This window comes from Silurus aristotelis (genome assembly GCF_946808225.1).
Source record: "Silurus aristotelis genome assembly, chromosome: 19".
NCBI classification, from domain to species: Eukaryota; Metazoa; Chordata; class Actinopteri; order Siluriformes; family Siluridae; genus Silurus; species Silurus aristotelis.
The window spans coordinates 5,403,133-5,427,351 of NC_139592.1; the positions used below are offsets into that span (position 1 = coordinate 5,403,133).

Consider the following 24,219-nt stretch of genomic DNA (forward strand, 5'->3'; position numbering starts at 1 on the left):
GGAATTGTAACAAAGATTAGTAAAACACAGAGTTAAGTTCATGACTTATATGTGATAGAAGTCATGTTATGAGCCATCTTATCCCAGACATCAGAATTTACAGTAATATATATATACGTGTATCTCTAGCTCTTATCCAAAGCATCTTAAAATTAACTCATATATTAAGCTGAGTAGATCAGGGGTAAGGGCCATGCTCAGGGGCCCATCAGTGATATCTCAGTGGTGCAGGGAACTGAACTTGTGAATTTTTGATCCAAAGGAATGGTTTCATTCCCTCACACATTACCTTCAACTCTTTACTCAATTTATCGAAGAAACTGGGGAATTTTTAGAGAAAAATATATTTTTTATATTCTTTCTGCACTCTACAGTCATGACTGGGATGGTATACCTCTCTGTAAGCTTTACCTATACACTTTTGGTCAGTAAGAATCTTTAACCTTTCATAAAAGATGTCTCTTCTCTTTTAAATAAATAATATATTAAAAAGAAATTTAAATATTGTTATAGATCCTGGGAACTGAGAACCATTAACTCACATATAAATGTTTGTGGTATAGATTTAGAGTGAATATGAACCAGGGCTGTGTGTGGCACAAACTTTTGTAATTATTTCGAATACCTGGAACCTGTTGGGCATTTAATATTGAGCTGAATCATCTGGGTATTCGGTAAACTGATAAATAAGGGCTCTTTTGAAAGAATTGTACTGAACTATTTATGACAGAGACTTTTACTTATGAAGCGACTTCAAATATACAAGCATGCAAATGTATGTCTTAATTTTTAAAATGTGCACAATGTGAAAAATAAATGGAACTGAAGCTGATCAAACCTGGTTCTCCTCCAGAGTGAGGTCCTGGCCTTGACTCTGAGCCTCTTCCTCCATGCGCTCCTCAAACTCCTGCCTGGCTGTCTCCACTGCTCCCTGTTCTTGGTCCAGCTCCTCCATGTCTGCTTTACGCTTCTTGTACATCTTCTGAGCGTTCTGCAGAGACTTACGTGCCGCCTCTAGCTTTTTTATTTTGTGTGAGGTGTTCTCTTTGGCTTTAATATACTGAGGGCGTTTCTGGTTCAGCTCAGCATCTTTCTCTCTGTAGGAGGCAGACAGTGACAAAATAAACAACCTATTTTATCGAACGGCATTTAACTCGATCTCTATAAACGATGCAATCCAACACGTTTCTTGCCACTCACTTTATCTCCTTCTCGACGTTCTGCTGCTCCCTCATCATCCTCCCCAGTTCTCTCTTTTTGTCCTTCAGCTCCTCTTCGATGTGATCCATTTTCTTTCTGTCTTTCTCGATCTCCCGGTTACGCTGGGACAGCTCTCGATTGAGTTTCTCAATCTCAGACTCGTTGTGGTAGAGCTTGAAAAGCTGTAACTGCACATTCGCTCTAACAACCTCGTCCTTCAGTCTCTGGTAACGCTCAGCCTGGGGTTAAAAAAGGAGACGAAATGTTTTGTTTTAAATGCTCAGAAAAGTCAAATCAGATCATGTGATATTTAGATTTCACCTCCTCTTTCTCTTGCTTGGCTTCTTTGCGTTCGGCTGCAATGTTTTTTTTACGGTGGTAATTGAACTGGGTGTCCTCTTCTGCCTTTATCATCTCTTTCTTCCTCCGGTCGTATTCCTGAGCTAGTTCCCCAGAGCGGGAGATCTCCTCAAAGAGAGACGTTCTCTCTTTGGGGTTTTTCATGGCAATGGACTCCACAGCACCCTGACAGCAGCAACATCATATGTAAACTGTTAGCAGCATTGTAAAGTTGGTAATGATGCTATTGGCTGGCATGCTATTGGCATGACTATGAAAATTGTAGAGTCACACTGAAGGCATCAAGGGCTATTTGACTAAGAAGGAGAGTGATGGGGTGCTGCGCCAGATGACCTGGCCTCCACAGTCACCGGACCTGAACCCAATCGAGATGGTTTAGGGGTGAGCTGGACCGCAGAGTGAAGGCAAAAGGGCCAACAAGTGCCAAGCATCTCTCGGGGAACTCCTTTAAGACTGTTGGAAGACTATTTCAGGTGACTACCTCTTGAAGCTCATCAAGAGAATGTCAAGAGTGTGCAAAGCAGTAATCAAAGCAAAAGGTGGCTACTTTGAAGAACCTAGAATATGACATTTTTCAGTTGTTTCACACTTTTTTGTTATGTATATAATTCCATATATAATTCCACGTGTTAATTCATAGTTTTGATGCCTTCAGTGTGAATCTACAATTTTCATAGTCATGAAAATAAAGAAAACTCTTTGAATGAGAAGGTGTGTCCAAACTTTTGGTCTGTACTGTATATAATTTAATTTAAATATTTAAATATACATTATTTAGCAAAAAATAATTGTATAGAGCTATAATGTTGCTATTATCATACCAAAAACAATTCTTTGTACCTGAAATACTAGGAAGTTCCTGGCCTTGATGAGGATACCCAGTTTCTCCAGTTCCTCACTGTACTCTGAGAGTCCAACCACCTTGTTGTTAATCCGGTATTCAGAAGAGGCACCTAAAATACATAAAAGATCATTGCATGCAGCTTATGTAGTATCGGTCAAATGATTTCATGAGATTTACTGTACCGATTATCACTCGTGTGAATGTGCGCTCTTCATCGTTGTCCTCACAGTAGACCATGCTGACACATGCACGATTAGCTGCAGGCTTTCCCACAGGCGCACCATGGATCAGGTCTTTTAGGGTTTTGACACGAAGATTACTGGTCTTTTCTGCCAGGACAAAACTGATGGCATCCATCAGATTGGATTTTCCTAAAAAAAAAAATTGAAATGGGTGAAAAAAAATTAAGATTTTCACTACTGAAAAAGAAAAAATGAAAAAAATCGCAACAAATAATAATATTAATCCAGAATTCCAGACATTGGACACAATTTATCCTACTAGGCACAGTTTTTGCATCGTACCTATTGTAGATTTTGCATAAATATTAGTGACAGTTTAATATTCTATAGATGCATGCTGGTGTTAATAAATTTTTTGATAATAGCAGCTGTGGCAGTAGTTTCAACTGCATGGCAAATTACACATTCATATTAATGCACCTGTTCAAATGTATTGTTGTTTCTATAGTAAAAAATAAAGTGCGCAGGGACTTGAAAGGTGGACATTCTATATAAATGGAACGGAATACATTTGCAAGCTTTGACGATGCAAAGTGTGTCCAGCATCAATACTTTTTCGCAATCAAAAGTCCTTTTTTTGTGAAATCTTAATTCTTTAAAATGTAATAAATAAGAAGCTTCTAAGAAAAGGGCTGTTTGGTGCTACAACACAAGCATATCATACTTATAAGCACATCAAATGTTTTTGCACACATCACGCAATAATAAATCAAAAAAATAATACACACAGATGATAAGATAATAAATGCTTTTTATATTAAAGGGAATAAAAGGCTTCACAACAAATGTTTTTTTTTACTAGAGAAAAACAGGTGTTTTTAGAAAGCTTACCAAATACAAGGAACAAATACAAGGAACCATATCAATGTAAAAGTGCCTGCTTAAACAATAGATAGCCAAAGGTTCCTGAACACCTGACCATCGTGCACGTTTGTGATTCTTCTCCAAACTCTTAGAAGAACACAATTATCTAGAAAGTCTTTGGATTCCATAGCATTGAAGTTTCCCTTCACATATCTTTTCTTCCCCTGTTTCAGCATGACAATCCTCCTGTGCAGATTGGAATGGAAGAACTGTAATGAACACATTAGGAATAAACTGCATCTTAAACCTATTCACCCAACACCATTTATAATTTTGTGGCTGGATGAATGCAGATCTTTCACATCTGGAATGGCATTTTCTATATGCACATATGCGTGTGATTTTTCTCCTCATCTGACACTGCTTTATTTTCATACCAAGACATCAAGATCTAAATAACAAGGAAACATTGTATTTTTCTAGAGTGTGCCTAACCTGGAAATTGGGATAAAGAAATCTTATATTAGATTATTATGATATCGCCTATAAATAAACCACCCCTATAGTATAAGTAACAGTGTCAAATTGTGCATGTTAACATCTTCATCATCTTCATCATGCAGCAGGAATAAACATGATGGAGGGGTTTTGTGTCTGAGCTCTATATAGAGAGGGGCGTGTCTCATGGCTGACAGAACGGAGCATGAAACATAATGTCTGTTCGCGTTTATAAGCCATAACATCACGTATAACACCATCCACTGAAGTCCTGTGGCGTTCTGTCTCACTCTGCTGCAAATAAACGGAGCCTTAAGCATGCGTTATTCAGCCTTTAATCCACCTGCGTGTGAGCGTCACCAAAACCTGGCACTTACCCGAGCCGTTCGGTCCGATTATAGCCGTGAATTTGCGGAAAGGTCCGATGATTTGTCGACCTTTATAAGATTTAAAATTTTCGATCTCGATTAGTTTCAGATAGCCCATCCTGCCCGGCTCTGCAACACGTGAAGCTCCGCTGTTAGAAGTGCTGGACTGCAGGTCAGGTGTTTGGATGTGGAAGTGCTGTGTTTGGATGAAGAAGTGCTGTGTTTGGATGTATTAGTGCTGTGTTTGGTTATATGGTTGAAATGACAATAAAAGCTTCTTGACTCTTGACTATAGAGGTGATGTGTTTGGTTATAAAGGTGCTGTGTTTGAGTGTAGAGGTGCTGTGTTTGGGTGAAGGAGTGCTGTGTTTGGATGTATAAGTGCTGCGTTGGCTGCGGAAGTGCTGTGTTCGGATGCATTTATGCAGTGTTTGGTTATAGAGGTGATGTTTTTGGTTATAAAGGTGCTGTGTTTGGGTGTAGAGGTGCTGTGTTTGGGTGAAGAAGTGCTGTGTTTGGATGTATAAGTGCTGTGTTCGGTGTGGAAGTGCTGTGTTTGGGTGCATTTATGCAGGGTTTGGTTATAGAGGTGATGTGTTTGGTTATAAAGGTGCTGTGTTTGAGTGTAGAGGTGCTGTGTTTGGGTGAAGGAGTGCTGTGTTTGGATGTATAAGTGCTGCGTTGGCTGCGGAAGTGCTGTGTTCGGATGCATTTATGCAGTGTTTGGTTATAGAGGTGATGTTTTTGGTTATAAAGGTGCTGTGTTTGGGTGTAGAGGTGCTGTGTTTGGGTGAAGAAGTGCTGTGTTTGGATGTATAAGTGCTGTGTTCGGTGTGGAAGTGCTGTGTTTGGGTGCATTTATGCAGGGTTTGGTTATAGAGGTGATGTGTTTGGTTATAAAGGTGCTGTGTTTGGGTAAAGAAGTGCTGTGTTTGGATGTATAAGTGTTGGGTGTGGAAGTGTTGTGTTTGGATGCATTTATGCAGTGTTTGGTTATAGAGGTGATGTGTTTGGTTATAAAGGTGCTGTGTTTGGTTATAAAGGTGCTGTGTTTGGGTGTAGGTGTGCTGTGTTTCGGTGAAGAAGTGCTGTGTTTGTATGTATAAGTGCTATGTTCGGTGTGGAAGTGCTGTGTTTGGATGCATTTATGCAGTGTTTGGTTATAGAGGTGATGTGTTTGGGTGTCGAGGTGCTGTGTTTGAATGTAGAAGTGCTGTGTTGGGTGTGGAAGTGCTGTGTTTGGATGCAGTGATGCTGTGTTTGGTTAAAGAGGTGATGTGTTTGGTTGTAGAAATGCAGTGTTTGAATGTAGAGGTGATGTGTTTGGTTATAAAGGTGACATGTTTCGTTATAGAGGTGATCTTCTTGGATGCAGTGATGCTGTGTTTGGTTACAGAGGCTATGTGTATGGTTGTAGAAGTGATGCGTTTGAATGAAGAAGTGGTTTGTTTGGTTGTAGAGGTAATGTGTTTGGTTGTAGAAGTGCTGTGTATGGATGTAGATGTTCTGTGTTTGGATGCAGTAATGCTGTGTTTGGTTATAGAGATGATGTGTTTGGTTGTAGAAGTGATGTGTTTAGATGCAGTGATGCTGTGTTTGGTTGTAGATGTTCTGTGTTTGGTTGTATAAGTGTTGTGGTTGGATGTATAAGTGCTGTGTTTGGATGTGGCAGTGCTGTGTTTGGATGCAGATATGATGTGTTTGGTTATAGAGGTGACGTGTTTGGTTATAGAGGTGCTGTGCTTTGTTGTAAAAGTGCTGTGTTTGGATGTATAAGTGGTGTTTGGTTGTAAAGGTGATGTGTTTGGTTGTAGAAGTGTTGTGTTTGGATGTAGAGGTGCTGTGTTTGGATGCAGTGATGCTGTGTTTGGTTATAGAGATGATGTGTTTGGTTGTAGAGGTGGTGTATTTGATTGTAGAGGTGCTGTGTTTGGATACAGTGTTTCTGTGTTTGGTTGTAGAATGTTGTGTTTTTGGATGTAGAGTTGGTGTGTTTGGTTGTAGATGTGATGTGTTTGGATACAGTGATGCTGTGTTTGGTTGTAGAGGTGCTGTGTTTGGATGTAGAGGTGATGTGTTTGGGTGCTGTGATGCTGGGTGATGTTTAGGTGCAGGAATTGTGGGTGTGGATGCTGTGTTTAAATGTAGAGTTGATGTTTTTGGGGACAGGAATGGTGTGTGTAAATGTAAATTTAAATGGGTGTGTGAATACAGGGATGCTGTGTTTGGTTGTTGAGGTGATGTGTGTGATAGCAGGGATGCTGTGTTTGGCTATAGAGATGATGTGTTTGGTTGTAGAGGGGATGTGTGTGGATGCGGGGATGCTGTCTTTGGATGTGCAGAAATAAGGTGTGTGGATGATGTGATTGCTTATGGAGATGATGTGTTTGGGTGCAGGGATGGTGAGTGTGGATGCAGGGATGGTGTGGATATAGAGTTGATGTGTTTATATATATATATATATATATATATATATATATATATATATATATATATATATATATATATATATATATATATATATATATAATCAACTCTATAATCAGACACACCATCCCTGCATCCACACTCATGCTTGTGGGGTTTTTTGTTTGTTTAAACAAATGCGAAAATATTGTTCCTCGCAGACAGAGGGCGCGCACAGATGTCGGTTTAAAAATGGATAGTCTGGAAGCATAGACACGAGGGCTATGCATGTAACTGCGCATGCGCAAGTAACCACGCATACACATGGAACTGCGCATGCGCTTGTTTACTCGTTGTTATAGATACGCAGCTTACCGACACAGAGCTCACAGAGTTTTAGTGTTTCACAAAATTTCCGGTAAGTTTTTTTATAAACATATAATACATACATAAATTCACTAAGTATGGAAATACCGAAAGAAGTTCGGTTCGATTATGTTTTTAATGATGAATGAAGTTTAGGCTGCAGCTTATAAATAACACTTTGCTGTTTTGTCACTGTGTGCAATGAACTCAAAAAAAGAATTAAGTACAATTGTCCTAAAAAAATATATGTTTACATTTCGTAAAAAAGAAATCATTCAGTTTTGTTGAAACGAGTTTCTTCACTGATAATACATTCAATAAAGTATTGGTTTTATTCAGTATGACAGGTTTAAGTATAAATGCATCTAAAGCATCTAGTTTTGCAGACTCCTCACATGTTAAAATTTATATAAAATAAAAATTCCAAAACTCTCAGTCGTCTTATAAAAAAAAAACTATATAAACAATTAATCAAAACACTGTACCTAAAATACTCACATGCAGGTTTTACAATTAGCCCAACTTAAAATTCCCATTTCTGAATCTGTGCCTCCTTGAAATTGCAAAAAAAAACCAGTTAACAGCACCATTTATATAAAACTAAACCAATATTATACCAAATGTTCTATAACGCAGCTGACAGTGAAATAAAAAAAATCAGCTCATGTACTGTATTTATAAGTATTTGACCGCTTTTTATGATGATGATGATGATGATGATGATGATGATGCTTACATCTTAATGATGGTCTGCAACTTCTGCTCCTTCATTCAGGAACACCTTTTAAGGATTCCTTTTTTTATTTAGAATTCCTCAGATGGTTTTGAGGTTTGGGTTTAATTATGTGAAAAATCATAATAAAGTTAAAAATAATAATAAAAGTAACAGTAGTGAAGGGAAGAGTTTGTGTAAAGCAAAACACAAAATAAGCAAAGGTTAAACATTTAGCATTTTGCTTTTAAGACTTTAAATGGTGTAGGGGTGATCCTGAAGGAAGAGTACAGTAAGAGTGTAGTGAGGTGAAGAGAGTTTCCTATAGGGTGATGAACATGAAGCTTTAAGTTGCATAGCAAGGCAAAATTCTGGAGTGAGTTAGATGAAGTGGTGGAAAGTGAACCTAAGAAAAGAACGATTGGTGATTGGGTCAGACTTTAATGGGCATGTAGGTGAAGGGAACAGAGGTGATAAGGAGGTGATGGGTAGGTATGGCTTTAGGGACAGAAATGTGGAAGGGCAGATGGTGGTAGATTTTGCTAAAAGGATGGAAATGGCAGTGATGAACACATATTTTAAGAAGAAGAAGGAGAATAAGGTGACGTATAAGAGTGGAGGAAGGTGCACACAGGTGGACTTTGTTTTATGTAGGAGATGCAACCTGAAGGAGATTGGAGACTGTAAGGTGTTGACGGGGGACAGTGTAGCTAGACAGCATCGGATGGTGGTCTGTAGGCTGGTTTTGGAGGCGAAGAAGAAGAGGAGAGAAGTGAAGACTGAAAGAAGAATAAGATGGTGGAAACTGAAGGAGGAAGAGTGCAGTGTGAGGTTCAGGGAAGAGGTCAGACAGGGGCTCGGTGGTGGTGAAGAGGTGATGATTGGGCAACTACTGTAGAAGTGATAAGGGAGACAGCTAGAAAGGTACTTGGTGTGACATCTCGAAAGAGAAAGGAAGATAAAGAGACGTGGTGGTAGAATGAGGAAGTGCAGGAGAGCATAAGGAGAAAGAGGTTGGCGAATCAGAAGTGGGATAGACAGAGTGATGAGAAAAGTAGGCAGGAGTACAAGGAGATGCGGCAGCCGGTGAAGAGGGATGTGGCCAATGAAAGCCAAGAAAAAGGCATACGAGGAGCTGTATGAGAAGTTGGACACTAAGGAAGGGGAAAAGGATTTGTACCGATTGGCCAGGCAGAGGGACCGAGCTGGGAAGGACGAGCTGCAAGTTAGAACAATAAAGGAGATGAAGGAAATGTGTTGACCAGTGAGGAGAGTGTGTTGAGAAAATGGAGGGAATATTTTGAGCAGCTGATGAATGAGGTAAATAAGAGCGGGTGAATGTTGGATGGTGTGGAGATGGTGAAGCAGGAAGTTGATAGAATTAGTAAGGAGGATGTGAGGGCAGCGATGAAGAGGATGAAGAGTGAAAAGTCGGTTGGACCAGATTGCATACCGGTAGAATCATGGAGATGGGGGAACAGTGGTGGGCTGTCAGGGCCAGCAAGGCCTTCTCTCTTTACAACCTAAATGCTAATATTTGTTCCATAAAATTTTATTAATTTATTCCCAACAGTTTATTCTCTTCATTTCGTAATGTTTCTCTTCACTGCTTCCAGTACGTGTATGTGGATGTTAGATTTTAATCCAATCAGATTTTAACCTCTATGTGCTGCCATGTCAATCTAATCTTCACAATCAGTAGTGTTGGCCGTTGTACCCTAAACTATATTAGCAATTGGTCCGTCAGCATAAATTGTGTCAGCTTTTGGCTGGTTGGTCCGAGAGAAACTGTTACAGTCAAGTTCGACTAGCAAAACACGTGTGTAGCGCTCTGCACACATTAATACATCTGAGATAGACCTTTTTAAACCCATGATGGCTGACGGAGGAAGAGAAATTGATTGCCGTGCAAATTATAATGCTGAGGATGGAGCCACCAGGAAGGAGGAAAAGAGGAGGGCCAAGGAGGAGGTTTATGGATGTGGTGAGGGAAGACATGCAGGTAGTTTTTTTGAAAGAGGCAGATGCAGAGGACAGGGGCGTATGGAGACTGATGATCCGCTGTGGCGACCCTTAATGGGAGAAGCCGATAGAAGAAGAAGAAGAAGAATGAACTATACCTTTAAACAATGTTTTTATTTATTTTTTAAAGAGATAATATATTTAGCAGAACATAACTGATCCATAAAAGATGCTTGTGATCCTCTGTGTCACTTTTCCTCCTTTCTTAAAAAAAATTCTGATAAAAATGTAAAAATGACAAATCAGGTTGGTTGCTGAAAAAAACGTGAAACTGCTTTCAATATTATCAATCTCTTCGGTATTTCTTTAGCATTTACTGCTATAAAGTCCAAATCCATCATCGTAGTTCTTAAGTTGCTTAAGTTTTTCTTGAGTAATTTTTTAAAATATTTTTACAATGTATTTTTCAAATTCTAGCACCACCAAGATTCCACTGCAGGGCCCTTGAGCAAGGCCCTAAACCCTCACCTACTCAGTAGTAAATCACTCTGGATAACAGTGTCTGCCAAATGCCATAAATATAAATATAAATCCTGTTTCCAAAGAATAACCGAGATGACGCCGTAACTCTCGTGCACTTAGTATATACTGTGACGTGTGCAGCTGGTTAATACTATTGCATGTCATTAAATCCAGGTGATCAGGAAACAGCTTGAGATTGTACAAGATGGACATGGATCAGAGCTCCATGAGAGCAGTGGAGCGAAGACGGGCTGCAGAGGCCGAGCGCCGGCAACGCATCTTCAACCCGAGGAAAAGGGTGATCGGATTGGACGTGCAGGTGCTCGAGCAGCAGGTGGCTGAGAGGCGTCAACGCGAGGAGGCAGAGCGGCAGCAGCAAATGGCCTACGGTAAGACCTGAACACATTATTATAATATCGACAGCTCTAGACTTGTGTAGATGTGTATATTTTACTTCCAGTGTCTACAATGTTGAATTATACACTGTTATAATGAATTAGTTTAATGTATGAAGTTTAATGATGGATTCACTTTATTGTTTTTAACACTATTAGATTTTTTAAATAAGTATAATGAATCTAAGTGACCTTAATTAACTTATAAGTGAAATAAGTGGCAACCTAAATGCGTTTTGTTAAGGAATTCTGAATGCTTGTTGACAGTCAATTTTTACTTTGCTTGTTGGTTTTCTGCAGTGAGAAGTAGCCTTTTTCTTTGAAGAGATCGATGCTACAGCGCTTTTTTCTGTTGTCTCGCTCTAGATCTGTGCACTCAGCTCAAAAAAGTGAAAATCGTATCTGTAACATCGGTTTGTTAAAATTACCTGTAAAAAAAACAACAACTAACCCCAGAATCTCTAAGCACATGAGATGTTTCATTATAAACCACATTTCATTTAAACTGGACTTATTAAAAAAAAATATATATTTTCCCTTTACACTTTACTAAAATTAGTAAACTAGTAAGGTGTTCGTGTGGGACGGTCCGCTATGGCGCCCCCTAATGGCAGAAGCCAAAATTAAAAGTAAGGTGTTCATGTGACTTACAATATATAAAAACATTAACATGAAGTTCGGGTTTCTGTGCCCCCGTTAGATGCACTGTCTATTTCCATGGACGTAAATGCGATGAGGCAGCAAATAGAGGAGGAGAAACGAAGGAGAGAGTTGGAACAGGAGCTTGTGCAATACTGGGCAATGTACCAGAGGTCTGAGGACTCCCGTGATGCAGACCTTAATTCTAAACACCAAGGGGGATCACTGGGACCTACTAGTATGCCGGGTTTTCAGGTATTCGTTTGTTCTGTGTGTGGTTCAATGGCTTTTCTGGGAGAACTTTTCAGGAATAAATTAACATGATTTTGCTCAATATTTTGAATTAGAACTCAAGACAAATCTGTTATTTGATCCTAAAAGGAGTTTAAAAAGGTATTTTTTACCAGCATGCATGTCTGGCTATAAATTATGTTGACGTCAGTGGCTATACATTAAATTAAAATACGTTAACAATCAGACTAAAGCAGCGTGCATTTGATTTGGCACGCTACAGTAGAACTGTAGTGACCTGCATCTTTCTACATATTCAGGGAGAAGGAGTCGAGGAAAATGAAAGAAAGAAGTATCAGATGGCGCAGAATGAGCAAATACTCAGAGCTCAGAGGGAGGAGCGGGAGAAAAAGCAGAAAAGGCAGAAACAGAAAGGTATACACAGACACACGCAATGCAGATCCTTTGCAGATCTCAGTGACTGCAAGCTTGTACTGCTGTCTGCACTCCTGCATTAAAAATACAAAGAATACAACACAGGGAGTGTGTGAGTGTGGGTTTTTTTTTTTTTTTAATCAGCGACCCAGGTACAAATATAAATCATATCAATAGTAATGTTAGCAGGCTTAATAATGATAGTAAGAGTAAATAACCTTGCGTGTATGTACATAGAGTTGCTGATGGGTCTGGAGCTGATTGAGCAGGACCTGAACGCAGTTCATCTGGATGCTCTGGAGGAAGAATGTAGAAAAACTGCCCTCATAGCTCTAAAAAGCTACAACCAGGCTCAGGTAAGGAAAGAACAAAAAAGAGAAAAAGAATGAAAGCATCTCAGTTATGTTTTTTCCACTAGAGATTAGCAGTAACAGCTATAATAAAACTGGCATATTACGTTTTAGCATTTACAAATGTTTGGCTATTTTTGCTGCTTCGCCCATTAAATAAAAATGTAAAAGACCTCTTTAAAAGACAACTTTTAAGGAGTGGAAACTGCATTTATTGATCAGCATACTCCACTGATAGCTCTATACACTGATCCTAGCTTTCAGCTAACACCTGGAAAGATTTGGCATAGAAAGTTTTGTCAGTACCGGGATCGTCACTGACAAGCATACGGCCATCTTTGCATCTGAGCGTCTCATCAACGTACTGTGCTTGAAGTCTTCTGTAGATACCCACAGCTTTTACGCCTTGTTCACAAGAAACCTCATCACCTCACACTGTTCCATGCACTATTGTTGTTAATTACCTATTAGTAATAGGACACACAAGCCACTTACTACTGCATGTAGTACAGCCATTTTTATACCTGTAAAATGAAAAGTCCCGGTTCGACTTGAACGCCCCCTGTATGTCCAAAGTTAAGGCAAAACATTTATATACATTTAAGAAAAAAATCCACAAGACCAACAAAAAGGTGTGTATAGTTTTTCATAAGCACTTTATCCAGAGCCATTGTCTGTAAAATAGTATCCTCCAAGAATACGAAAGTCTGCAACCTAGTGAATAAGTGTCGATTAACACATTGATAGAGACTCAAAGCACTTTTGCACCTCACTCTGGATAAGGGCACCTGCTAAATGCTGTAAATGTGAATAGAAAATAATATGTTCTTACACAATAACCTCTAGAAGAACATTTCTCCAGCTGCATCAACCTACCGTATTTTTCAGACTATAAGCCGCTACTTTTTTCCTACGTTTTGAACCCCGTGGCTTAAACAACGAAGCGGCTAATTTATGAATTTTTCCTGGGTTTTTCCCGGTTTCACAAACTTCAAGCCAAAAAAACTGAGCGACGTAACATTAGACCAATGAAATTTCCGAACGGAAACGAAAAAACGCACCTCACCTGTGTTCTGAGCTTCACGGCATCGGGAGAAAAGCTTCCACCGGGTGATTTTTAAACGCACGACGATGACAAAAGATAAACTGAAAAGGAAGGAGGAAGACTTTGAACAATGACTTTCTTGGTCGGCTACTGTTTAGATACAAACCGTTGTAGCGTGTTGAGTCCGGGTGAAGGGAGAGCTCGCTAACTCCAGTTACAACAGAAATCATATAAGCACAGACAGGTTTCCAAAACTCGTGCTTTTTTATTTTTCTTGGCAACAGCGTTAAGGTTTAGTCAAAGAAACTTGGAAATCAGCATAAAAAAATAATAAGGATATAATCCTCGTCTTGAACACACGCAGTAATACTGGAAAAATGCAGTGGCAGGCTATTCCCAAAATACCGCTATGCTTTTAAAAGAAACGCAACATATTTCAACCGTTACACCGTGTGTAATGTGTTTTTTGTTAAAGCCTGTGTAAAGTACATTAGTGTAGACGGCTTGTACACAGGTGCGGCTTGTTTATGTTAAAAATATAAATTATTTTTTATAAATATAAATTATAATTATAAAATTTTTCAGGCAAAAGAGAGGCAGGAGCAAGAGAGGCAGAACAAGCAGAAGTGTGAGGGGATGGAAATGGCAGAGATTCTGCAGATGGTGAATTCTGACCTCTTAACTGAGTGCCCAGACGCCGCAGTAAAGGAGGGCTTGGGTTCAGCCGAGGCTCCTCAAGTGCTAACTGATCGCTGGAAGGGGATGAGTTCTGAGCAGCTCAGCGCCATCTACAGGCAGAGAGCAGAACAATGTGCTGACAGAGAGGTATCTCTTATTGCTTGTGTTTAAGACATTTCAGTAGATTACTTTGTTTGGTCATGGTTGTCCGATCCATGTTTGTGCTTTCTGCAGAGGAGGAGACAGCAGGAGAAGCAGAGCAAACTGGCATGGGATTTGCAGACACTGGAGATGGTCAGGCAGCAAGCTGAGGAGGTGAGAAGAATGAGGGAACTGGAGAGAGACAGAAGAGCACAACTGAGCCAATACAACCAGCAGCTGGCCAGAGAGCAGCAGGCACAGTAAGATCCAATTTGAACCTAATCTCACCCCACTGCATCTGTAGAGTATGTGATTACTCCTATCCATTTAACATTTTTAAACATTTGTAAAATTAGAATCAGGTTTTGCCAAGTGTGATGACACACAAGGAATTTGGTTCCATCTGTTTGTGTCTCTCAAAAGTACAGACATAAATAACACTATACACTTAGCTTATAGAGAAGACTATACAGGACAATACAGACAATACACTCAATACAAACTGTATTTAAAACTGTAGATTTGTATAATCCGAACCTGTTGTCACATCCATCCATCCTAAAACCATAATTGTTACATTGATGCTACATTTCAATTAAAATTTTATTTTATTTATTTAATTCAAATTTAATTTGGCTAAATTCAGCAGCAGTAGCCTAGTGGTTTAGGCTCTTGGTTACTGATCAGATGATCAGAGATTCAACCCCGAGTATCGCCAAGCCGCCACTCTTGGGGCCCTTGAGCAAGGCCCTTAACCCATTTGTTCTACAGGGGTGCTGTAACATGGCTGACCCCAGCTTCCTATCACTGCTGGAATATGTGAAAAAAGAATTTCACTGTGCTGTAGAAAGTATATGTGACAAGTATAAAGCACATTTGGTTTCGCTAATTTTCTGGATCAAAACTCCTGAGTGATTAATGTTTATTAGAATGTAATGATTTAAGAATACAGTTACTTAAAACGTAGTATTTAGATCAGGAACTCATTACGTTTTTGTTTTTTAAACTATTACTTAATAATAATGTGTTCTAATATTCATGTATAAAGTTTTCAAAGCTTTAGAATTATGACCTAAAACAACTTTTTTTAACCATTATTCTATAAGCAAGTCCTCTAATGTCCTTGTAAAATTTACTAATTGATGCATCGATTCTGTCTTTTGCAGCCAGCAGTACCTCAATAATGAACTTTACACCAACCGGCCCACTAGGCGCTACTTCAACCAGTTCAACACAAGTACTCGCTAAAGGTCTCACCCCCATCAGGTTAACTCTGACAGTTTTACACACATTAGGACAGGAATACTGGTGTTGTTCTGTGTTCTGTTTGCTGTGTAAGAAGATCACACTTAGCTGGCAGGATTTAGACATTTATCAAGACTGTTTTTACCAGCATATTTTTTTTAACTGGCTTCATACACGACATGATCTTTTTTTGATTGAAAAAAAATCACGTTTGAATAAATTCTTGAAATATTTATGTTGGCAGTATGTTGTAGGCTGTAAAAAAAAATGCGGCTGAAAATTTGCCAGAATTTTGCCAGAAAAAAATTTATTCAATAAAATTATAAATGAAGACAGAAGATAAAACTTATTCCATGGATTTTATTTTTTAAGCATTTACATACAGAGGCTGATTCATGGTTCACATACAGTATTATTTTCTATTACAAGCTCACCCCCAATCACTGGCCCAGTTCTTCACCCAGCATTGACAAATGCAACGGAAAAGCAAACATGGTTATTCATCATTCAACTACCGGTGCAATCCTCTCATTCAGATCCAATTTGCTTAACATTTCATTCAATTTGATTAGATCAGAAACAAACATAGGATTATACATGAAATGAGAGATACGTTGGAATCGAGCGATGTCTAGTCTTGGAGCTAGAACTGAGCCTAGAGTAGATTTGAAATAATCAAAAACTACATTATATTTATAAATAAATTTCCATAGTAATATGGCATTATATGACAACAGGCAATGTTGCAGCTACATCCTTCTGAAAAGCGAAAACAGCTGTATAGTGAATATCTGCAAATTGAGTTTTCTCGAACATTAACAGAGCACAGACGTCTAGCAGCAGTTCAGTTGAACCTTGACACAATTCACATCACTTATTCCTCCTGTATGAAAATAAACGTCTAGGAGAATTCTGTCCTGAGTGTCTCTGTATAGCAACGGCGTAGAGGACAACATATTGAAACCGAAGGGAAAAAAAAACCTTGCTGCAGCACACACTTCACTGTGGAATACACTTCACTGCAGGGGACTTAGTGCTTTTAATGCGCTTAAGTCAGCACATTGTAAATTCTCCCTGCATGTCTGTGTGTGTGTGTGTGTGTGTGTGTGTGTGTGTGTGTGTGTGTGTGTGTGTGTGTGTGTGTGTGTGTGTTGTAGGATACAAACAAGACTCGAGTATCTCTACTTCCTCATTCCTCACAGGAATTGCTTTGCAACAGATACACAAAATACTGCAATTCGTAAGCAAACAGAACAGGAATATTCTCTGAGGAAACTGGTCATGTTTTGGTTAATGGGCAGTGAAATTTTATTTAGCTTTTTCTTAAAAAAAAGGTATAATCGGATTTAATCGCAAATACGAAAGGACGGCTTGTTGGGACTTCCCGTTTTATAAGTTTTCCAAAAAAAACAACAACCAAAAAAAAAAAAAACTATTCTCTACATATCTAGAACAGTTATCTCACAACTAACTAGATGAAAGGTCAAAGGTTAAGAATTAAAACATTAACAACCCCAAAACCCATAGTAATCAACAAGACACGGTTACAAATAGAGGCCATAGCAAAACAATCATTTGGGATTTATTTACATTCAAATAAATGTGTTTTTTTTTCTCTCTCTCTCTCTCTCTCTCTCTCTCTCTCTCTCTCTCTCCCTCTTAATCTTCATCTCTGTTTCTTCAGAACAACAAAGTTCAAGCGTCTCTTGTTGTTCTTGTTCAATCTGATTCACATTAACACTGCTTATCCAAACCTAAAGACAGCACACACATCGCACATCGAACCAGGAACAAATGCTATTTGGTATACGGGTAAGGAATCCGAAAAAAATCCCAACCCTAACAAAGCATACATTCTCTGTGTAAGACACAAACTGGGTTAATTACACATGATTGTTTAAAACCGAGCGGAAATTAGTGTAGGTGTGTATGCGTGATGTGCTCCCTCACAACCCCATCAACCTCAATACTACCTCATACCCGATTACACCTCCGAGGTGTAGTCATATGGCTTTATACCAATGGGACTGCAAGAGAGGATTTGTCAGTATACATAATTTCATACACTACGCAGACTACAATACAAAGCGACACACACACACATAGGAAGCTACATACAAATGAGAAGCTGAAGATGGAGATAAAACGGTCAGGGGCTCTAATACTGGACATGGCTAACTGCTAGATACATACAGCCTGATATAAAGCACCTCATATCAGCGCATCATTGCATTGGATATATTTCTAAGTGCGGCCAGCTTGCCTATGGAGGTCAGGATGCGTATCTTCTAGAAGGATGCAAAATTTAAAAAAATGAAAACAAATTAACATCTGATGGCTTTATGCACAAAAAAAAATGCATAGATCTCAAACAACAAGACAATGAAATGGAGAGCCACACAACTATTTACATGTATCATAATGAACTACATCGGTGCAGTTCGTATGCAGTGTGTCGTCCATACGCTTGCACGATGCACTTACCGGGATTTTTAAGGCCCTCAATCTCCCTGCGTTACTCGTTTTCTGCTGCTCACACTGTCCTGTATTTGGCATTAACCGTGCGGTCTCTGTATGCGTCCTCGTCACGTGAAATCGATTGTGTCACTTGAGAAATCGTCATTAAAGGAAAACTCTACCCTGAAACACCTTAAAATGTGTTTATATCGAAATATATGTGTCGTGTGTTACAATGGCGTTTATTTAGAGACAACAGAAGAGTTTCTTAGATGTTCAATATCATAAAAATTTGAACACTGATACAGAAAACTGTGAAAAACTTTCACGTATATGGACACTGTAACAGAGAAAAAAGTGTGTAGAATTACCGCAGAGACTCTGGAACAATGAGCTAACAGGATGACTAGCGTGAAAATGTTAGTGGTATTAGCATGAACGTTAATGTTTTGGAAGCTGAGTGTACAGATGATGAGAAGTTCGAGCTAGACAGACTAAAAGACTCGAGCACTGTCGAGAGGAAGCAAGGTTAAAATCCCACCGGTGCCACGATTGAAGGCATTGTGGGTGTTTTAGGAAACGGTTAGGTGAAAATAGACCAATATATCGATAAAACTAAAAATACCTCATTTGATTTATATATATATATATATATATTACAAAATGAGTCTTGGATGCCCAGTGAATTAGAAAGATTAAAATGGAAGTTGTTCATGGTGGATTTTTCCTTTAACAAAGTCTAATCCGTATAATAAGTCGTTTTATCAGGCAGGAAACTGGGATGTTTGTCACATTCTACAACTCAACAAACGATATTTTACGAGAGATTTTTTTTTTTCTTTTTAAATCTGTAAACAATTTGCAAACATGGCAGTCCGTACACAATGGGTAGTCTGGTCTATTGTAAGTAATTTTTTTTTCTGGCTCTACCAGAGGTAATGGAGTCGGTCTGATTATGTCTAACGTCAGTCCCAGCATTGTATCAGGTGGGTTTTCTTGTTACTTGGCATTTGCTTTAGTGTACACATTGACATTTCACTGTGTGTAATAGTGATTGTTTGGTCAGTAAGGTACGAGTTGTGAGTCCAGGGTTGATTCTTCTGCACATGCTGTACCACTAGTCGAGGTCAGCAGCAGAGTTGGGCAGGCCATGGTTGGGAGCTTGTGGTTTTACAGGCGAGCTGTCGTGGCTCTCGACATCTGGACCGTCTCTGACTGCGCTGTACTGACTGGCCAGAGAATCGTCCATGGTCACCTTGGTCTGAACGCTGTGGCTGTTGCCGTAATTGTCCAGGCCGTCGTCGCTACACAGCTTGCTGTCCTCGCACAGAGACGGCTGGCTGGCCGTGCGCTTCTCCTCGTTGTCACTTCAGCGTGAGAAGCAGAGTATGAGGGATTTTCAAATATTCGTGCATCATTCTCAAACACAATTAACACGCATGCAGTTGAGTGCTCTTCTCCACCCACTCCACCCTGTCTGCATTCGTTTCTTCACTTCTCCTACACACTCTTCATTACTTTGCACAGCTGACCCCAGGTACTTAAACTCATCCACATTCATTAATCATTTAACAAAAAGAAAAAGTATTGCAGTAAGATATGCAATACACTTAAACATAAATGCATTTATTATATATATTTATATATATACAGTACATTCTAAGACCCCGAAAAATCCGAGGTTCCCAAAATCCACGAAATACATAGTTTAAAATGTTATTCCCAACGTAGCTGAACATTCGGTCCTGCTGCGGATTCCCACAAATTTTTCAATAATCCGCAACTTTCTGTTAGTTCTGTTCCAAATGAGAACCCGCACATTTTTTCCAACTGCGAATTAGGGAAGGGCTGTACATACATATATATATATATATATATATATATATATATATATATATATATATATATATATATATATATATATATATATATATATATATATCGATGTATATGTATATATGTATTCATTCTTTCTATTTTGAATACATCCAAATGTCATCTTTGTCATATACTGCAGTTTATCTTTTCTGTGTTTCAGTGAACCATGAGCTTACTATTAAGCTGTAACCACACCCATATTACGTCCTGTTCTATTTTGTTATACAGTGGAACCCGGTTATGTCGATGTCCTAGGGGGTCGCCAAAAAGCATGGAGGTAACCGATGATCGAGATAAACGAAAATCAAAATGGCGGCAGTATATTAACGTGCTTGAAATTTCTTTATGTACATGATGTGCGTTAATAAATGAGAATGTGCATGCACGTGTTTTTTGAGAGTTTTTTTTACACAACAGCGTTGCCGCGATTTGTTTGATGAAGGCGTGCTATAAAAATACATACAGTACATGTTTATCTGTCAGGAATCCACCTGCCACGCCCCCTTCAGCCCCCTTCAGCGTGGCAGGTGTTTTCTCTGCCGCTTCCTCTGAAGCTCCCGGCTTCAATCGCGCACATATGGTGCTCGTTTATCATCATCACCAGCTCCTATTTAAACTTCCACACTCTCACTGTCCGTTATTGTTGGTATATGTTGGTTCACGGCGGTCGTTGTTATCACGCATGCGTATCCCGGTACGTGTCTTCCCACCGGCACTCTCTCACCGGCTGCGCTTTTCTTCCCAAAGCGCATCGCGGATTACAGCGCAATTTTCCCCCCTTAACCGTAAGCGAGGGCGAGATAAGTGAGTTCCACTGTATATGTTGATAATTTTAAAGAATTCGTAAAAATCCTTATTCACCTTCCACACCACCACAACACAGAAATATTTGGAGAGCAAACTGATAAAAAAAAAAAAACAGTTACATATTTATAGTCAGATTTCTGTTCCCACTGGACCTGATTAAATCGGTATTTTTCAATACTGCACCATGTGTTCTGCATAGGGTGGGGCTGGGATCACTCAGGATAGTGTTTTGCTTGAGAACAGCAATATTCAGGCACATGCATTAAAAAAAAAAAAAAAAAAAATGCAAATCATACCTCTCTAGTGATCTGGAAAGCATTGAGGGGAAACATCCGGGAAAAGAGGGAGAGTGTGAACAAAGCAAACAAACTGGGCTGCAATTCAGTCAAACTTTGTGCTATAGAAAAAGGAAAATCAGGTCAAAGCAGCGCACCTGTACTCCCCGAAAGTCTCATCCTTCATTGGCCGAGATTCCGAGTCCACCTGGCACTCCTCCTTGGCTTTCACTGAGACGGAGAGCAAAACCATTTGTCAGTCATGAAAACAAACGATTCGTGTCAATGTATAGTGTGTGATCACTGTAGCTGTCCTACCTGAGTATTTTCCACCTTTACTGCGCTTGATAAAGCAGAGAATGAGCACAATCAGCAACAACAGCACGAGGGCGCTAATGAGCCCAATGAACCAGCCCTCACTAGCAAAGCTTTTCTGCTTCTCCATCACTCCTACACACAAACACAAACAGATTTTCAGATTTCCATACGTATACTTACATGCATATATTGATAACAGTATTAAAACCTGTATTCTTTTTGTCTTAAAAGATTCTCAGAAATACTTTTTCATCCACCACATCGTGTAGACCCACGTGCACATCATAAAAGCTCATTCTTGTTGCTTCGATCAAACTGAAAATTCTTTGGTACATTCATTGAATTGATTGTGTACAATTGTCTGCTGTTACCTAATATCCTCAATTGTTTGTAATGTTATTCAAAATATATTATACTGGTTTTCACCTGAACCTGTATAATCCCACAAACCATCCAGGCATCAGTTTATTGTATGTCATTGAATAAAAAATGGTTAAACCAGTTCTCGAAATCCGCCGAGCTTAAGTTTCTATGGAACTTTATTTTGTAAATATGTGTTGAATTGATGAATTGTGCAGATGAATCTTAAATGTCACTAATGAAGGCGAGTGAACGGCATCAGATCAACCGATGATAAAAATGGATGAATAACCAGGAAGTGAAAAAACACTAGCACAGTACAGCAGTACATCCTGCCCGGTGTCTTGCAATCGATATCCCACATACAGTAATGTGATGTTGAAACAAGTAGATGCCGTACAGACGAAATTCAGATTTGTGCATTTTCAATCACTGGAATCCAAATGGTAGTTTATACCAAGAAACACTGATACCGTGAGTACATGTTTTTGCAAGAAATCCAATGTGTTGAATTATACTGCGCTGCTTGTGCTAATTGCTTTGGGAAATGCATTTACTGGTTCAAAGCAACTGAGGAAAAGTAAAGTATGCACAACTATTTTGCACACTGAATTATTAAGCATGCATATTTCACTTTTGAACACTTACTTGTTTAGCATGCCTACATCATTCACACACTCATTTTTAAAGTAGACATGCGTCTACTATTCTTTAGTAATGACTATTCTTTAAGCGTGAATATTTACGACTTGTAGCATGAATGCTTATCTTATCTTTAACTGATTGATGAAGATTTCTGTTTATGCTCTTATAGCCTGGATTTTTTCTATTCGATTTCATGCTATGATATTTTTTGTCTTTTCTTGTGCAAGGTGTCATGCATGACTCAGACTATAAATGTCATGGTTTTCCAGGAGGAGTGTGAGGATGCTGACTGCGTGAGAAGTCTGCATTCTCTGACTGCTATCGAGCATTTGTTGTTGAAGTACGAAAAACAAACCTTGTCAGTTCTGTCAGTGGAGTGTAGCTTAATACCAAAATACACAGCAGGATGTGGTCTCTGTGTGTGTTTGTGTGTGTGTGTGTGTGTGTGTGTGTGTGTGTGTGTGTGTGTGTGTGTGTGTGTTACCTGTTCCGTTTGTCATTATGACAGTTTCCCAGAAAGTGCCGTTGCTGAAGACTAAGCGCAAGCGGTACTGAGATCCAGGCTGGAGACCCTGCAAGGAGTAAAAGGACTGAGATGTGTTCACTTTCTCTGACTTCATCCATCCTTCATGGCCTAAAAGAAAAACACACACACACACAAACAGCAAAAGTACTAATTAGCTCAGAGCTATTCATGCTAGGTTTAGAGAGACCACAGTCTCACACCATGTACTGTAACAGCAGTTATATGAGCTATATGAGACACTCAACGTATGTCAGTAGAACGTAAACAGAGACAGTACTTTATGTGATGTACATACATCTTTCTACATGCCAGCTATTCTAGTAAGTCATTTAATATGAATGAGCAAAAGAGAAATGCATTATCCATTAAGGTTTTTTTTTGTGCTCTTACCGTTCTTTCTCAGGTAGTGAATTTGGAAGCCTATGTTCCTTTGTCTCTCGTGAGTAAACCAGCTTAGATTAACCGCCGTCTCTCCTACAGACAAACTGATGTTGCGGGGTGGAGCTGTTTGCACACAAAAACAAACACACTTAACACAATATTAGCTCATTTTTAAAGCAAACGTGATTTGTTATGTTTATGTTTAGCCTAGCCGCAAAACTAGCCCTCGGCTCTGATGTTCTGTGCGCTTAGGAAGAAACACGTTCACAATCGCGCCTTTTTCTCCATCGCTTGATCTCCACAGTACTCATTACTCCTCATGAATGCTGCTTCATTAGCATTTCACTTTCATGCTTCAAAGCAAAAGAGCTTGCTAATATCACTGGTTGCCGCTGCAAGTGTCTCTAATTGAGTTTGGGTCTGCGAGCCGCTTGTGACGCGTATACTTGTGACCCAGATAAAGTGATTAATATCACGTACTTTAAAAAAGTAAAAAGAGCAAAAACAGACACAAATACACCAATCAGGCATAACGTTATGACCACCTGACTAATATTGTGTTGGTCCCCTTTTTGCTGCCAAAACAGTCCTGACCAGTCGATCATTAACAGCTTCTTCAGCAAAGTGAGCTACAGAAGCTCGTCTGTAGGATCAGACCACACAGTCCAGCCTTCTCTCCCCACCTGCATCAATGAGCCTCGCCCACCCATGACCCTGTCGCCGGTTCACCACTGTTCCTTCCTTGGAGCACTTTTGAAAGACACTGACCACTGCAGACCGGGAACACTACAAGAGCAGTTCTGACCCAGTCGTCTAGACAGCACAATTTGTCTTTTGTCAAATTCACTTAAATCCTTATACTTGCCCATTTTTCCTGCATCTAACACGTCAACTTTGAGGACAAAATGGTTCACTTGCTGCCAAATATATCCCACTAACAGATGCCATGATAAAGAAATAATCAGTGTTATTTACTTCACCGGTCATAATGTTATGCCTGATTGTTATATTTAATGATTTAGGTGAATGAAAGATAGATTTTGGGTGGGCAGACATCCAGTAAGTCCAGCATGATTTAATGCTTTGTTGAGTAAATTCTAATTAGAGAGTGTAGCATTGAGAAGTGGTA

The 24,219-nt window shown here is 39.3% G+C and overlaps 3 protein-coding genes across 9 annotated transcripts in view; 1 reads left to right on the forward strand and 2 right to left on the reverse strand.

The window, feature by feature from the left end:
• smc1a (structural maintenance of chromosomes 1A) overlaps positions 1 to 4,477 on the reverse strand; it is a 24,203-nt gene extending 19,726 nt beyond the window's left edge. Inside the window, exons 1-6 of the mRNA XM_083521103.1 lie at positions 4,326 to 4,477; positions 2,587 to 2,775; positions 2,401 to 2,513; positions 1,522 to 1,725; positions 1,201 to 1,439; positions 839 to 1,097 (exon numbers count right to left, since the gene is read on the reverse strand). Of these exons, the coding sequence (XP_083377229.1) occupies positions 839 to 1,097; positions 1,201 to 1,439; positions 1,522 to 1,725; positions 2,401 to 2,513; positions 2,587 to 2,775; positions 4,326 to 4,434 (1,113 nt within the window). The 5' untranslated portion in view covers positions 4,435 to 4,477. The remainder of the gene's footprint in view (positions 1 to 838; positions 1,098 to 1,200; positions 1,440 to 1,521; positions 1,726 to 2,400; positions 2,514 to 2,586; positions 2,776 to 4,325) is intronic.
• ribc1 (RIB43A domain with coiled-coils 1) lies at positions 4,349 to 15,788 on the forward strand. Of its 2 annotated transcripts, XM_083521138.1 has the most exons (9): positions 4,349 to 4,488; positions 6,944 to 7,140; positions 10,467 to 10,673; positions 11,380 to 11,573; positions 11,870 to 11,984; positions 12,222 to 12,340; positions 13,965 to 14,204; positions 14,292 to 14,458; positions 15,365 to 15,788. In XM_083521138.1, the coding sequence occupies exons 2-9, from the start codon at positions 7,047 to 7,049 to the stop codon at positions 15,444 to 15,446; spliced, it is 1,218 nt and encodes a 405-aa protein (XP_083377264.1). In that variant the 5' UTR covers positions 4,349 to 4,488; positions 6,944 to 7,046; the 3' UTR covers positions 15,447 to 15,788. The 2 variants fall into 2 exon arrangements, with proteins under 2 accessions (XP_083377264.1, XP_083377265.1); XM_083521139.1 differs by lacking the exon at positions 4,349 to 4,488 and having other exon boundaries at positions 7,053 to 7,140; positions 10,459 to 10,673.
• Position 15,789: 1 nt separating this feature from the next.
• l1cama (L1 cell adhesion molecule, paralog a) overlaps positions 15,790 to 24,219 on the reverse strand; it is a 62,436-nt gene continuing 54,006 nt past the window's right edge. For 3 of the 6 annotated variants that reach the window (XM_083521098.1, XM_083521100.1, XM_083521097.1), the window contains 6 exons: positions 23,100 to 23,213; positions 22,668 to 22,817; positions 21,179 to 21,310; positions 21,019 to 21,091; positions 20,882 to 20,893; positions 15,790 to 19,267 (listed from right to left, as the gene is read on the reverse strand). In XM_083521098.1, coding sequence (XP_083377224.1) covers positions 19,018 to 19,267; positions 20,882 to 20,893; positions 21,019 to 21,091; positions 21,179 to 21,310; positions 22,668 to 22,817; positions 23,100 to 23,213 — 731 coding nt within the window. In that variant the 3' untranslated portion in view covers positions 15,790 to 19,017. The remainder of the gene's footprint in view (positions 19,268 to 20,881; positions 20,894 to 21,018; positions 21,092 to 21,178; positions 21,311 to 22,667; positions 22,818 to 23,099; positions 23,214 to 24,219) is intronic. The other 3 variants (XM_083521102.1, XM_083521101.1, XM_083521099.1) reach the window with 1 other exon arrangement.

Bases quoted from the DNA above. Each gene is read 5' to 3' on its own strand.
- ribc1 (XM_083521138.1), top strand. From the start codon at position 7,047: ATGGAACTGCGCATGCGCTTGTTTACTCGTTGTTATAGATACGCAGCT. The intron at 11,574-11,869 runs GTATTCGTTTGT...CTACATATTCAG, and splicing joins CTAGTATGCCGGGTTTTCAG to GGAGAAGGAGTCGAGGAAAA. The intron at 11,985-12,221 runs GTATACACAGAC...GTATGTACATAG, and splicing joins GAAAAGGCAGAAACAGAAAG to AGTTGCTGATGGGTCTGGAG.